General features: G+C 46.2%; 1 protein-coding gene across 1 annotated transcript in view; it reads right to left on the bottom strand.

The window, feature by feature from the left end:
- LOC119167548 (lethal (3) 80Fj) overlaps positions 1-13,881 on the bottom strand; it is a 331,845-nt gene that overhangs the window by 293,305 nt on the left and 24,659 nt on the right. The window contains exons 5-6 of the mRNA XM_037419055.2: positions 10,173-10,271; positions 1,397-1,525 (exon numbers count right to left, since the gene is read on the bottom strand). Coding sequence (XP_037274952.2) covers positions 1,397-1,525; positions 10,173-10,271 — 228 coding nt within the window. The remainder of the gene's footprint in view (positions 1-1,396; positions 1,526-10,172; positions 10,272-13,881) is intronic.

Below are 13,881 nucleotides of genomic sequence, written 5' to 3'. Positions count from 1 at the left end.
TTTTAATCTTTTCGCATCAAAGCGGCTAAAAGCAGCGGCTGCCAGCTACAAAGCCATAGTGAAATCGATATTGCCAACATGTCGACGGTGAGAACTTGAATGAACTCGGTGTTGCGTCTTTTGCGCCTTAAGATCTTGTGCACTTCTCGCCTCGTTCCTGATAAATCCTCATTCGGGAGTTAACAACGTTAACCCGCACGTAGTGATAAAAATTATGACTGGCACATGTAGCGGCGTCAAGTAAAACACTGTGTTGTAAACGTTCCTTGCGGGTGAGGTCACGACTTTGGGTGCGTTATGACCCCTAACAACGGTGTACGATGCCTCAATAAATTCTGCGACTTATCAGCATTTCCGGGCACCATCTCGGACAGCAGCAACTTACAGCTGCTGCTGTCCGACATGTTACACGTTACAACATCGTCATCGGTACAGATGACGATGTTGCTGTTTCTGACTGCATAGTTGCTGAGATTTTGGCTGCCGTTGCCGGTGCCGCAGAAGTGTAGCCGTGCGGCTATGAATGTGCCAACGTCTTCGTTGCCGTCGCTAACCAAGCTTTTGCCGCGCCACAAAGCTTGTATCGGCATTCTGCGTCAACTAACGTTGTGGCCGTAGGAGCCAAGTTCCCTTATTTGAAAAGCTTCAATGATATTAAGGATGACTGGAACTTGACAGCGTGCAAGAAGCAAGACAAGTTTACGGACTAAATAAAGTGCGGTAACCTGCAGTTAGCACCTTGTCTTTTGAGCGAATCATTATTTAAGCTCTTGTAACAATTTCAGAGGCTTAAAATTCGACAATTTAGGCTTTAAATATGTATACTTTGTATTTCGAATTCTCGATATATCAAACTATTTCGCGATCCCCTTCGAGTTCAATATATCGGGAATCGACTGTATCACAATTCTCCGAAGAATGGTGTGACAATTAGCTCCAACAGCACTGCTGCGTAGATAATGCTCCGACCGGCATGCATATGCAAAATAATTTGTCCCACTAGACTGTCGATGTCAAAGTGCCGGTACTCAAGTTGCCAAGGCTTCCTGTACTTACTGACACCTCAACGCTGAGCTGTGAAGAAGTGTAAATAAATGAAGCTCATTTTGAATTATCTCGGGAAAAATACCAAACTTGCAATAACACCTAACACAAAACACTCCAGGACTGTCGGCTAAGCTGCTCAACTGTACCATTAACAAAGTCGCCAAAGCAATTGTAACACCTGTCATCACCTCATGATGAAACAAGAATGGCAAGTCATTCTTTTACTTATATCTTTTTAAGAATAAAGAAAACGGGCAAAATATGCACAAAAGTGTGAATGAAGCCAGCCGGCTACGAGTTTAGCACAATTAAAATACCAAAAAAAGGAAACGGAAACGTGCAGGTGGACCTTGTAGGAGTGAATGACATCCCTCTGCTTCTGGGCGTCCAGGTAGGCAATGAGGTAGCACCACATGAGCAGCACAGCATACGAGGGCTCCAAGCTGCTCAGCACCTCCGCATACGAGTCTGTCTTGACCTGCAAGCACACGAGTCAACACACGAGTCAACACACGAGTGACAGCTTCAAAACTTGGAAGAGGCCCCTCCCAGAGGCCCCTCCCATCCGTACAGTCGATCACTGAGAGGGCAGCTGAATCCCTTACCAATAATTAGAGTACAGTGTGATGACAACGAACTTAACAGAGCCGAAAATAGTACGCAGTGCAGATTGCATTCAGTAAAGATACTCATGCACTACAATGAATGTATCCTTATGATACTCTTGCGTTGAAGGTGTTTAGCAAGTAAGGGAAAACTCATAGTAAGCACCCCTCATTATGAGTACATGGAGCACATTCAAGTCTTTATGAATGATGGACAACAACGCAAACCCTTCTGAAAGACAAAATATACCATATTTACTCACGTAAACAGCACACTCGCATAATAAGCGCAACCCCAACTTCGATCATCAAAATTTTGACTTTTCTTCTTCTCCCACATAATAACCCCCCCCCCCCCCTACTTTGATCCACAGCAGTCCCACTAACCAACACCTGGCACCTCCTCGCCTGTTATATCTCTTCCATTTTTTTTATTAAGCCGACCCCCTTGATCACCTCAGCCCACTACCTCCTCCCCCCTTTCCCTCTCGCCCGCTGCCGTGCGCCGTATTGTTTTTCTATCTATGAGCCACAGCGGGGTTCATTAGCGGCGAGAGAGTAGACACATCACAGCTAACAAGCCCACAGTGAGCGAAAGTCACGAAACTGCCCCCGCCAACTGACACTCGCTTCTTGCAAATACCAAACTTTTTGGCCCAACGACATGCATGCAATTTTTGAGCAACGAAGAGAGGATTTGCTGTCGCCAAGGCTGTCGCGAAGGGCCATTCATTGCTGTCACGTCGTAGGTTGAACCGATTCGGGGGGAATATGCTCATCTAACTTTGAAATGTAGAACTTTTCATACCTGCCAAGTTCAAGGATTCTGAATCCAGGAGAATTCCGCAGCTAGAGGGGGGGGTGCACGGCATCAAAAAACAAAACAAAAAAACAAGGACAAGCAAACAAACAAAACATCGGGGAAAACAAAAGGGTGTGGGAGGTGTGTCTAAATGGCAAACGCCAACATCAGCGGTCTTATAGTGGCTAGGGGCGGCCGAACACACGATGGTAGGATTATTCACTAAGGTGAGAGTTTCAAAGGATCAACACAACTACGAGAATCTATTTCGGTCAAAACAACTCCCGTGTGTCTTCCTGGGCCATGAACGGACAGAATGGCCCAGCTGGCTGCCGCAAAAGCGCGGGTCAAAGCTTTGCTCACTACTAGGTTATTTTGACAGGAACGCCAAAACGCATCTGGGCCCTTCTTCTTGCAGTAGCAATTACATGGACAATCTAGGCTGTTTTTCTTGCCGTCGCCACTGCCGCTGTCTTTCACCGTATATGTATACACATCTATATATATATATATATGAACACTCAAGAAAGAAAAAGCCGCCCCTGCTCGGCACCCAGCTAGTCGCGATGCGCCGACGAGCACTTATCTCTCACGTGTACTTTGCCCCATGGATTTGGGGGAGGGGTATTGCTTGTGTGCGCACGCTTATCCTTGGGCGGGGAGAATCGTGTGCCTTCGGCTTTCACTGAAACGATTGCATTAGTTGCCGAGCCCACAAAGGTCACTTCGGTCTCTGCGCAGGCCCCTTTTGCGAAAAGAGTGTGCTTTTCATGCACAGCGAGGTATAACAACTGGGACACTTGTTAGTTTGTACTCATCTGTACCTGTGATTACGTATCGAGCATCGTTTTTGTTTGAACAGCACGTTACGTGTCAAATGGTAAATGTTGTTAATTCGCTCTCATCCTGGTCATTTGTGTGTGAGCAATGCGTTGCCAGTTTCGATCTGCTTGCCGTTCTCAGCGTTACATTCCAAGTTGTTACTGTCGAATTCATTGCTTCGCCCTTGTGGCAAAACTGTGACTATTTTATTTTTTTCACGTATTTACTGCCTTTAACTTACTGCTGCGTGCACTAGGAGGTTGTAGATCGCTATCGCGTCACCACGACCGCGGTTCTGTGCGCAGCGGTAGCGGCAAGCATACTTTTAAAGCTTTGAGTACGCTGCTGTCGGCCTTCGTTTGACGGTTTCCATACTGAAGTTCGTATCACCTGCCGCGACTAGGAAATTTGTTCAGAACATTAAAATTGAGGCCCGATGAACATAGTGAAATTTGGCTGGGGAATTTTAAAAATTCGGATCTGCCGCGGTTTCGCATCACTGAGGTTATAATGTACGTTTAGATGAACGCCTCAACTCATTTATAATATAATGGGGTAGGTTCGAAAAGCCTGGAGTGGATTGAGCTGCTTTTGTGTAAATGCGGCCAGATCACACAGAGAAATTTCGATTTGCGGGAGATTTTCACGACAACCGTACAAACGGAAGAAACGATCGAAATCCGGGAGTCTCCCGGCCAATCTGGGAGACTTGGCAGGTATGACTTTTTGGCAGTGCGAATTTCTCCTGAATTAGTTGTTTCATGGCTTAGCATCCCACTCTGCAGTAAAAGCACCTTTACATGAATATACATGCAAGCGAACACGCATTCAAAGAAGTGGTGTCACGGTTTAGCACCTTTCAACTGCAGTGAAACCACCTTTAGATGTGAAATAATATACATCTATTTGTTTATTTTGAATACTTTGAAAATTTCAATAATCTAAATTCAAATTGAAGCGAATTCAAATGCTGTGCAATTAGTTCAGTTATTCGTAACAGTCGAATATTCGCACAAGCCTATCAGTTACATTAAAAGAGAAAAAGTGTACATGGCAATATGGCACACTCTTGATCCTTTGAGAAACATGAGAGGATAGCAAATAACTTTGAACTAACTAGCGTTCAAACTAGCGGGGGTTCCCTTAATTTGACTATGCTAGCATTAGAAACGCATACGTAATGAAGCAGGCCCTACTGCATGTCTTTAGGAATGCAGCCTCAATAATTCTGTACAGCGAAAGTATGGTGCAATGGACGGCTCGAGATGCAAACTCAGGGGAGCAGGCGCCTACTTCCGGACTACAAGATGTGGTGCACAGGTAGTACCGATGGAAGACGGATATAACCGATGCCTAAAGGATAGTAAGAATAGTCACGTAGGTACATAAACACACTGCTTCCAAACAAATGCTAAAAGAACACATGGAGACAGGACAGACCACCACATGCATTGCCAATCACTCCATGTATTGCAGCAGCAAGCAAAGCTGACAAGGCAGAGCACAGTAAATGTTACGCGCGAGGCTACTGACTGAATGGCCAGAAAAACGAGTAACCACAACAGACAACAAAATGTTGAAGTTATGGTGTGGGCCAATAATGAGCCAGTGCACCCCCTTTTGTCACCATGACAATGGACAAGTCGAAATCTATGGGTGGCACGAATCGGTTGGTAGGCAGGCTGCTTCACAAGCGCTGTACTGGGCGACAACTTTTCTTGGCACTGAAGGGAAAGCTATGGATGCGAAATTTCTAGACATGTAGCACTACACGAAGTAGTTTGATTCAGCACACGTGTCGTAACGTTATGGAAAGTGACAGTGGCACACCATCAGAGTTTCATGTAAACGCAGATGCCGCTTAACGTTTGAGATACAAAGGCGGGACTTTCTTAAGCATTCAGAATCTTGAAGTCACAACGAATAAATAAATAAAAGAAATATGAATACCTTGCGGGTGTGAGCTGTGTCCAAATAGCTCTACACAGAAAATAAAGAAGGAACTTTGATATTTCACATTAAAAGTACGGGCACTATTGTGTAACAACATTCACTAGTGATAGGATGCACGTGATTTGGCTTTGTAGCCTTCACTTCAATGCCAAGAAAAGTTGTTGTCAAGTAAAGCACCAGTGTTGCCTTTCTCTCTCTCTCTTTGTTTGATTTTTTTAAGTAAAAAAAATTCTGCCCATGCCAGAAAATAGAGACTACACCCCCACTAATGCTCCTCCAACACCTCCATCAATTAGCAGCACCTGAAGCGAGACCACACAATTTTCCCCTACTGTTTCAAGCCTTCCGGAGTGAACGCAGCAAGCACATAGTTAAGAGTTCGCGACGCTACAGCAACAAGTGATGCATCAAACTTAGTCGTACAGCTTGCGATTGCACATAGAGATTCTGTATGGTCAGGCAATCTTGTTCGCATAACAGTGGCGTGTTGTAAATAAGGAGTTTTTCCCCCACTTAAGAACACTTAACTTTTGCTGGACTAATTAGCCAGCTTGAATTATCCATTGCATGAATTAATCGATTTGCGGGGTTTAACGTCCATATGATTATTAGAGACGCCGTAGTGGAGGGCTACGGAAATTTCGACCACCTGGGGTTCTTTAACGTGCACCCAAATCTGAGCACACGGGCCTACATTTCCGCCTCCATCGGAAATGCAGCCGCCGCAGCCGGGATTCGATCCCGCGACGTTGGATGAATTATGCGACTTTATAACCCATATGTTCAATCGTATTTCGGCTACTTAACCGGCACATGTAGCTGCAGAAAAAATTTCGCATAACGAAAAACAAATGCATAAAGTAGGTCTGAGCGAGTGTTCAAATACTTCTAACATTCGAATGAATAGTGTAGTATTCAAATTCACAGCAACTTCAATTAAACTTTTCATAGTATTGAAGTATTCGAAACAAACAAATAAGTGTATAAGTGTAGGTTAGTTCACACGTAGCCTCCTGCAAAGGTGGTCTTACTGGACAGAAGGGGTGTCAAGCCGTGAAAACTCCTATCCAGGAGAAATCAGCCCTGTCACGAAGTCTCGCTTCAAAGTTATATGAACACATACTTGCGCATCGATTCATACCTTTTTTAAAAAGTCTGCAAATTTATTATACCAGTTTATAAGCTCTGTGTATAGTAACGTTCAAAATTACACCATCTCCCGCTAAAGGGAAGCATGTTTAGATGCAAAGAAGCGGGCGTGCACGCTTACACTGGTGGCGGCAATGATGCTGGCGCTCATCGCGGCATTGCGGGAAAAAGAAACCTGGGGTGATAGACTGGTGTTTCCTACTGGAACATGCCAATCGCTGCTAATGGGCAGTGAGAGACTGACAACTCCAATCGGACACTAAGACCCGCAGTCTGCTTTTCGTTAACGCACACGCTGCAAGTTTTTGTTGTTCAACAATGCACGGAATAAATCTCCCACCAGCACTTCCTTGGAGGTCAAGATCCAGTGCCTATATATACGGCGTGGCCAGTAAATGATGGTGCAGCGCGAGCAGTCGGTTTTTTCAATCAAGAGACTCACTAGCACCCGCTGCCTGCGTCAGCTCTGCGAGGCGAGAGGGAGAGCGTAGGAGAGGAGAGAGGGAAAGAGGACACACAAGTGCAATAGGGGTGCAAGCACTGCTGGGCGCAATGCCTAGAGACGTGAGAGGGGAGAGCGAGCGTAGATGAGTAGATGCTCCCTGTGTCAGCGTTCTGAGGCTATACAGGGGGAGCCGACGCACATGTGGAGTAAGGGTGGTCACGTCGCACACCGAATTGAGCTCGACACTAAGCTGCGTTGAATCTAAAATTGCATATTTTAGAAATTACCGAAACTGAAAGTCTAATCCTGCTACTATTCAGAGATTTCACATCCTTTGAACCAAAAAGAATAGCATTCGCACAGGCCTTGTTTAAGCTTTTAAAAGATATTGTGCAGGTTCGCTGGGTTATGAAAAATATGCCAATTTTTCTTCTTAATAATGTGCAATCCATGTACTGCAGTGCAGTCCACTTATAACTATATTGAGGAAACCTGAAAATACGATCGTTATAACCGATGATCGTTATATCTCGGCTGTCATAAAAAATCGTCACCAAACGTACCTTTCGTAGCCCCGCCACGGTGGTCTAGTGGCTAAGGTACTCGGCTGCTGACCCGCAGGTCGCGGGATCAAATCCTGGCTGTGGCGGCTGCATTTCCGATGGAGGCGGATGTGTTGTAGACTTGTGTACTCAGATTTGGGTGCACGTTAAAGAACCCCAGGTGGTCGAAATTTCCGGAGCCCTCCACTACGGCGTCTCTCAATCATATGGTGGTTTTGGGACGTTAAACCCTACACATCAATCAATCAATCAACGTACCTTTCGTAGCTCCAGGCTCGAATGTGCTTTTTCCACCAGTGACAGATGATGTAGATTAAAACTTGATACTTCGAAGAGCGTTTATGGCTTTGGCAGGATGAAGTAGTGAGATATTCACAGTTGCTTCTGCGGAAGCTTCAGCTTCACAAGTGCGGTTCACATAGCTTCAAACTGTTGCGAATACTCTGGCAGCAGTCCTCGGACACGCATGAAGTCTACTAGCGCGTCGATAAACACCAGTGCACTTTGCATGGTCATCGACGGGGCCGGAGAAGCGCTGTGACTGTTGAACTCGTCGTCACTACTGTCACTGCTGCCGTCACACAACGCCGGCATCTGTCGCAACATCACATCCACGACAACTGCATCGTCGGTGAGTTCCTCGCAGCACGAGGCAGCACTGTCTGCTGTGAGAAAGTCCTCAACCGACACGACACACTCGCTATCTATGCCACCAGTAGCGATGTGCTCCCAGACTTCATCAAGATCCGCGGTATTCTATCTATGCCACTAGTAGCGATGTACTCCCAGACTTCATCAAGATCCATGGTATTCCATGCAGGTCTCACTGTCATTAGGCGGGGGAGGCTGGTCCTGGCGCACAATGCCTGTTTTTCTGAAGCAGTATTGTATGGTGGTCTGCTTCACCTCATACTACGTGCCGTAAACAAAGCGCACGGTCGTTAGAAGGCTGATCTTCAAGTGAGGCGGTTCATCTGCATTGCCTGACGTACCGGTAGCCGAGCTGTCAAACGCTAGGACCAGCCGCTCAAGCATGCTCCACCGGTACAGCGCTTCAAAATTCACTATCACACCAGCGTCTAGCGGTTGCAAGCCTGGCGTTGTATTGGCGGCAGGAACATCAATTCTATTGATGTCAGCTTCGGGCTCGCGATATGCGCGCTGCAGTTATCCAGCAGCAACACCACCTTATGCCCCTGCTTTCAATGACACCATTCATCTCGAGCAGCCACTCCTTGAACAAGACGTGGGTCATCCAGGCCTTCTTATTGCTGCAGTAACATACCGGAATGTGCTGATTTTTGAAGCAGACTGGCTTCTTGGATTGCCCAATCACGAAGGGCTTCATTCGATGATGGTCATCCATGTTCACGCAGAACAATACGGTCACTCTAACTTTGGAGTGCTTCCTGCCCGGACACGGATCGCCTCTCAGAGCATGAGTCTTTGATAGAATCATTTCAAAAAAAAAAGGACAGTCTCGTCACAATTAGAAATATCTTTGACCGAGAAGAGCTCTATAAGTGCGGGCAGATTGGTCTGCAGCCAATGCTGCTTCGCTTGGGAGTCCACAGAAGCCACTTCCTCCACCATGTTTTAGTGAACACTTCCACACCGTTCTTCGAACCTTTGTGTCTTTCCCCCTCCGGAATCGAAATCTGGCCGACGAAGCAGAAAAGCGTGATTTTTTTTTTACTTTGTGGCAAGTATAACACCACTGATCAGCACATTCTGTTAACGGATCGTCAGAAACCACTGGTAGAGGGCCTCTTCCACGTCCACATACAAAGGCTCTCGTACCTTCTTCCGCTCGTTGTCTTAGCGGCTGTACCCAGCTTTCAAAACTGCAGTGCTGCCGGCTTTGAGGATTGTCGATATCGTCGACTGCGCGAGCTCATATTTTTTCACAGGGGCACTCACCTTGAATCCTTGTCAAGAGTCTTGTAAAATTTTGGACCTTGTGTCAAGCGACACGGCCTTATGCTTCATCGGCACCATCTTAGAAGGAGCTTAGCTCTGCCCGTGCTGATTGCGCGATGCGATCGCTGGGAAGGAGAGGCTGCTTTAGTCCAGTCGGACTGAACCAGTCTCAAAAAAGTGAAAAGCTTTGTTTCTCACTTTTTTTTTGCTCTCTGTCTTTTCTTTGTCGCGAGCACGGTGTTGGTTGCGGGTATCCAACATGGACCGCAAGTCGTGGCGCGGCTTTGCTTTTTACTCTTTTTTTCTGAAGTCTCTCTCGGCACTCGGCATCGCACTCAGCGTGCCGCGGCAACTCGCGATGTTCTCTCCGGCTTTCGAAACGGGCAGGACGCGCTGCCGGTGCTGCGCTGCAATGGCAGTAAATACGAACTCCCCTACGGTAACTTTTCGTCTTCTCGCATTCGTTTCAGTGGTACTGATCAATGTGAACGTTAAGATTATTCTAGAACTAGCCGTCCAAACGACAAAACTTTCATCGTTGTATTCGATATGCGATGAATAACATATCGTTATATATGGTATTTTTCCCCATAGCCCGAATACAAAAAATGAGACGGTTAAGTCAACCCATTGTAATAACCAATATATCATTATATGTGGTATCGTTATAAGTGGACTGCACTGTATTTGAATTTGATTTGAAATTATTTCGACCAAATCACTATTCGCCTACCATCCACTTCAAATATTCACACAATCCTCTCATAAGAAGCCCCTTGTAGCAGAACACTGTTACATGAAGCTGTGGGGAAGATTAAAGTGTGCAATGTGCCTCTTATATTCAGCGTAAAATGTTGTGAAGTCACCTGTTTCCAGAGAAAGTTGATTTTCCTCTTGAGCTTCTTGTTGAGCGTCGGATCACATGCCGACGACACCGACAAAAGCAGATTGGTTTGAGCCTCCACCTGGGGTAAGACATCAGGTAGGCACAATCAGCACACACAACAAACCACAGAGACTAATACGATAGTAGTGGGAATAAATAGCGAGTCAGGTTGGACTTCAAGTGCAATAGGCAACATCCTTCCCAGAAAGAAGGCATCTCAATGATAAGAAGAAAAAGAAAGCAAAATTTTAAAAAAAAGGTTATGTAACTTTGCATTAAGCTTCACGGAATTTCGCACAGCAAAGCTGGTTGATCTTCAGCTCGCCATGCTGCAGGACAGGAGTCACAACGACAGCGGCGATGCGATCCAGCATGCTTCGCCAAAGAAGCGGCTGCCGTGAAAACCTTGCCCCTCTGAATGTTGAAATTGCTGTCCCTGAGCCACGGTGAAAGAAACCGTGGAGATAGCTATGGCAATGGCTCCACAGGGAATGTGGCTTGGCTATCTTTAGCACAGATGACACGCAGTTCTTGTAGTTGCTAAGGCAACGGTACAGCAGGGGTTTTCATTAACGAAAATGTTATTGCCAGCTTCAACAGCTTCACTGTTAAATTACATGTGGCTCTTGACAAATAGGCTTGTGCTTCTCCTCACAAGTATGCAGCTGGCAGCTTACGATAACAGCAATCAAAACAATATGAAGAGGCTTTAGACTATCCCAACAGCACAGCTCTATACAGTCGAACATGGATATACTGAACATGGATATAATGAATTACTGGCTACGTCGAACTACCAACAGATAGTATTTTGGCATTTTTATAGCGAATGAACTCGAGCGTGCAATGGGTATACCGAATTTCCCAGACCAGAATACAAGCGCTTCGGGAGCGCGCGTTCGGCTTTACAACAGCACAGCAGCAGTTAGGCGGACCCGCATTTACATCCCATACGCATGTAGCACCTTTCGTGGTGCAGCGGTGTAGACTGCAAATGACAATATTTTTTTTTTTATGGCTTCCGAAATCAGCAAGGCTCACTCTCTAAGGTTAGTATACGGCCGTTTACTAAAATCTCATGCGCCTGACGCACTGGTAAAATCTAGCAGCCTTGACGATTGACGACGTGGACACATTGTTCACACGCCGCTTTTCCAGACTAGCGGTTGCTTTGTTCTTGGGTGCGTGTGGTGTTTTCTTCATTTGCACGTTTTTGTGGTGCTAAGCAGTGTTGTCTATCGTCACCAAGGCGCAAAAGGGGAAGAAACGGACCGTCTTGACGTATGCGATGAAACTGGAAATTATTCAGCGTGTTGAAAGAGGTGAAAAAAAGTCAGTTGTTGCTGAAGCTCTCAAAATATCCCGCAGCACATTAAGCACGGTGCTGAGGCAGAAAAGGGAAATTGTTCAGCAACACGGCAGAAAGCCTGCCAACGCACCACGTATTCGACCTGCTGCCTTCGAACGCGTCAAGGAATGTTTACATAAATGGTTCGTCGACGTAAGGGCTACAAACATTCCTGTGTAGGGGCCAATGCTGCAGCAAAAGGCAAGAGACTTCGCTTTCATTCTCGATGACAAAGATTTTAGTGCCAGTGCAGGGTGGCTGTAACGATTTAAGAACCGGTACGACTTCGTCAGAAAAGATGTCATGAGCGAAAGCGAGTCGGCAAACGCCGCAGCAATGGACAAGTGGCTGAAAGAAGAGTGGCCTCAAATTTGTGCCAGATATCAACCAAAAGATATTTTTAATGCGGACGAAACGGGCCTCTTCTGGCAGATGCTGCCGCGCCAAACTCTGCAGCACACACGGGCAGAAATGTCATGGTGGCAAGCAAAACAGAGCCCGGATCACGGTCCTACTTGCCGCGAACATGGATGGTTCGACAAAACTTCGTCCAGTTGTGATCGGCAAGTTCAAGACGCCGAACTATAGGAGACGCTGCCGCGACCTACCAGCCACTTATGCTTCCAATTGAAAGTGATGGATGACACGAGAGTTGAAGGAGTAGGATGGTTGAGGGAGCGGGATACACAGCTTGAGGATGACGGTAGGAAAGTGTTTCTGCCCATCGACAACTGCTCAGTGCACTCCGCAGATGTTCCACTGAGCAATATTGAGCTCAAGTTTCTGCCGCCCAACACCACCTCCAAGATCCAGCCTCAAGACCAAGGGATCATCCGTGCCTTCAAAGCGATTTACAAGCAAAGGCTCATCGAGCGGCTGCTCATTCGTCTTCGAATTAACGAAGACCTAAAAATTGACTAGTTGGGTGCCATAAAGATGCTGAAGGCCGCTTGGGAGAGCGTGAAGAAAAAGACCATCGTGAACTGCTTTCAGCACACTGGTATCACAGTTGGCACTGAGGCAGTTGAAGAGCCCATTGAAGATGTTGAAGGCTCTGAAGAGGTTGTCGAGCTCGACAAAAAGTGGAGCGATTTTTCACGTTTCGTGGGCGATGCATCGGACACGCTCACACTAGACGACTTCGTTGGCGACAACGACGCGTCGGAGACTATTGCCGAACTGACTGATGTGGAAACCGCTGTGGAGGTGACACACCAGCTAATTGGAATTGAAGTCGCAGAAGTTGAAGACGCAGTCTCCGAAAACATTCCGCTGCCAACTTCTAGCGAGGGTTTGGCTGGAATGGCTCTGGCGCGGCGCTATTGCAGCACGATGGAAGGCACCAGGCTCAAGTTTGTGGAATGCCTCGACATGGATGAGCAAGGCATTATATGGCACGCCATCAACCAAAAAAACCAGGCCACGTTGCACAGGCTCTTTTCGCCTCAATAAATGTATTTTTGTTCAGGTAAGTGTCTTGTCGATTCCTGTCATGCTGCTGACCTATTCACACCAGGGTTTGACGATTTTTCGGTGCAGTTATGTATAGCGAATTCGGGCTATAGCGAACTACTATTCAGATTTTCTGGAGTTCGTCATAACGAGGTTCGACTGTATTGAATGCGTGTATATGGCAAAAAAAAAACAATGTATCTCCTTTCTGCAAAAAGTATCTCCAATGTATCGGCAACAATGTAGTATCTCCTTTCTGAACGGCACATCTGACGCAAAAATAGGCAATAGATCATTGCGTATAGTTTATTCAGGAGAGCCCTGAACGTGTGTACTTGTTGTCCAGTCTGCTCAGCTTCATATGTATGACAAATGGTGAATTTGAGAAATTCATAAAATCATGCAGACACAACTAAGTGACTTGTTTTTAGCCAAGCTTGACAGAACCGTTTTAGGTGACCTTTGTGACAACAGAACCATACGCTTTTAGATTTATTGACGACTTCCTCATTCTTCTCGACTGATATCTCATGTCATGCGCCCTAGACACTATCCTCAACTTCATCAAGGAGAGGTTCAAGCTCCTCATTTTAACTCACGAGTTGGCAATTAACAACACTCTCAGGTTTTTTTAGACATAGCCCTGACTTTTCACTAAGACCACACTTGGTTGACATACCAGCCAAGAAGCTACAAACCCTTGCTTCCGTACCACTTTGCCGACACAAAACTCGTAAAAAGAGGCATTGTAAAGCTGTGTGTTGCAACGCTTTACAGAAGTCTTGTCTACACCTAATGTCAGCTACTTTTAAAGAGCAAGCAGAGTGACTTCTGAATGCTGGCTACGCCTCTCACATACAGGTTTCAGTCGCAGAAAATTTGGTCAAGA

This window comes from Rhipicephalus microplus, chromosome 3 (genome assembly GCF_043290135.1).
Source record: "Rhipicephalus microplus isolate Deutch F79 chromosome 3, USDA_Rmic, whole genome shotgun sequence".
Lineage (NCBI taxonomy): Eukaryota > Metazoa > Arthropoda > Arachnida > Ixodida > Ixodidae > Rhipicephalus > Rhipicephalus microplus.
The sequence above is the reverse complement of the archived record's forward strand: the minus strand, read 5'-3'. Positions and strand labels throughout refer to the sequence as shown.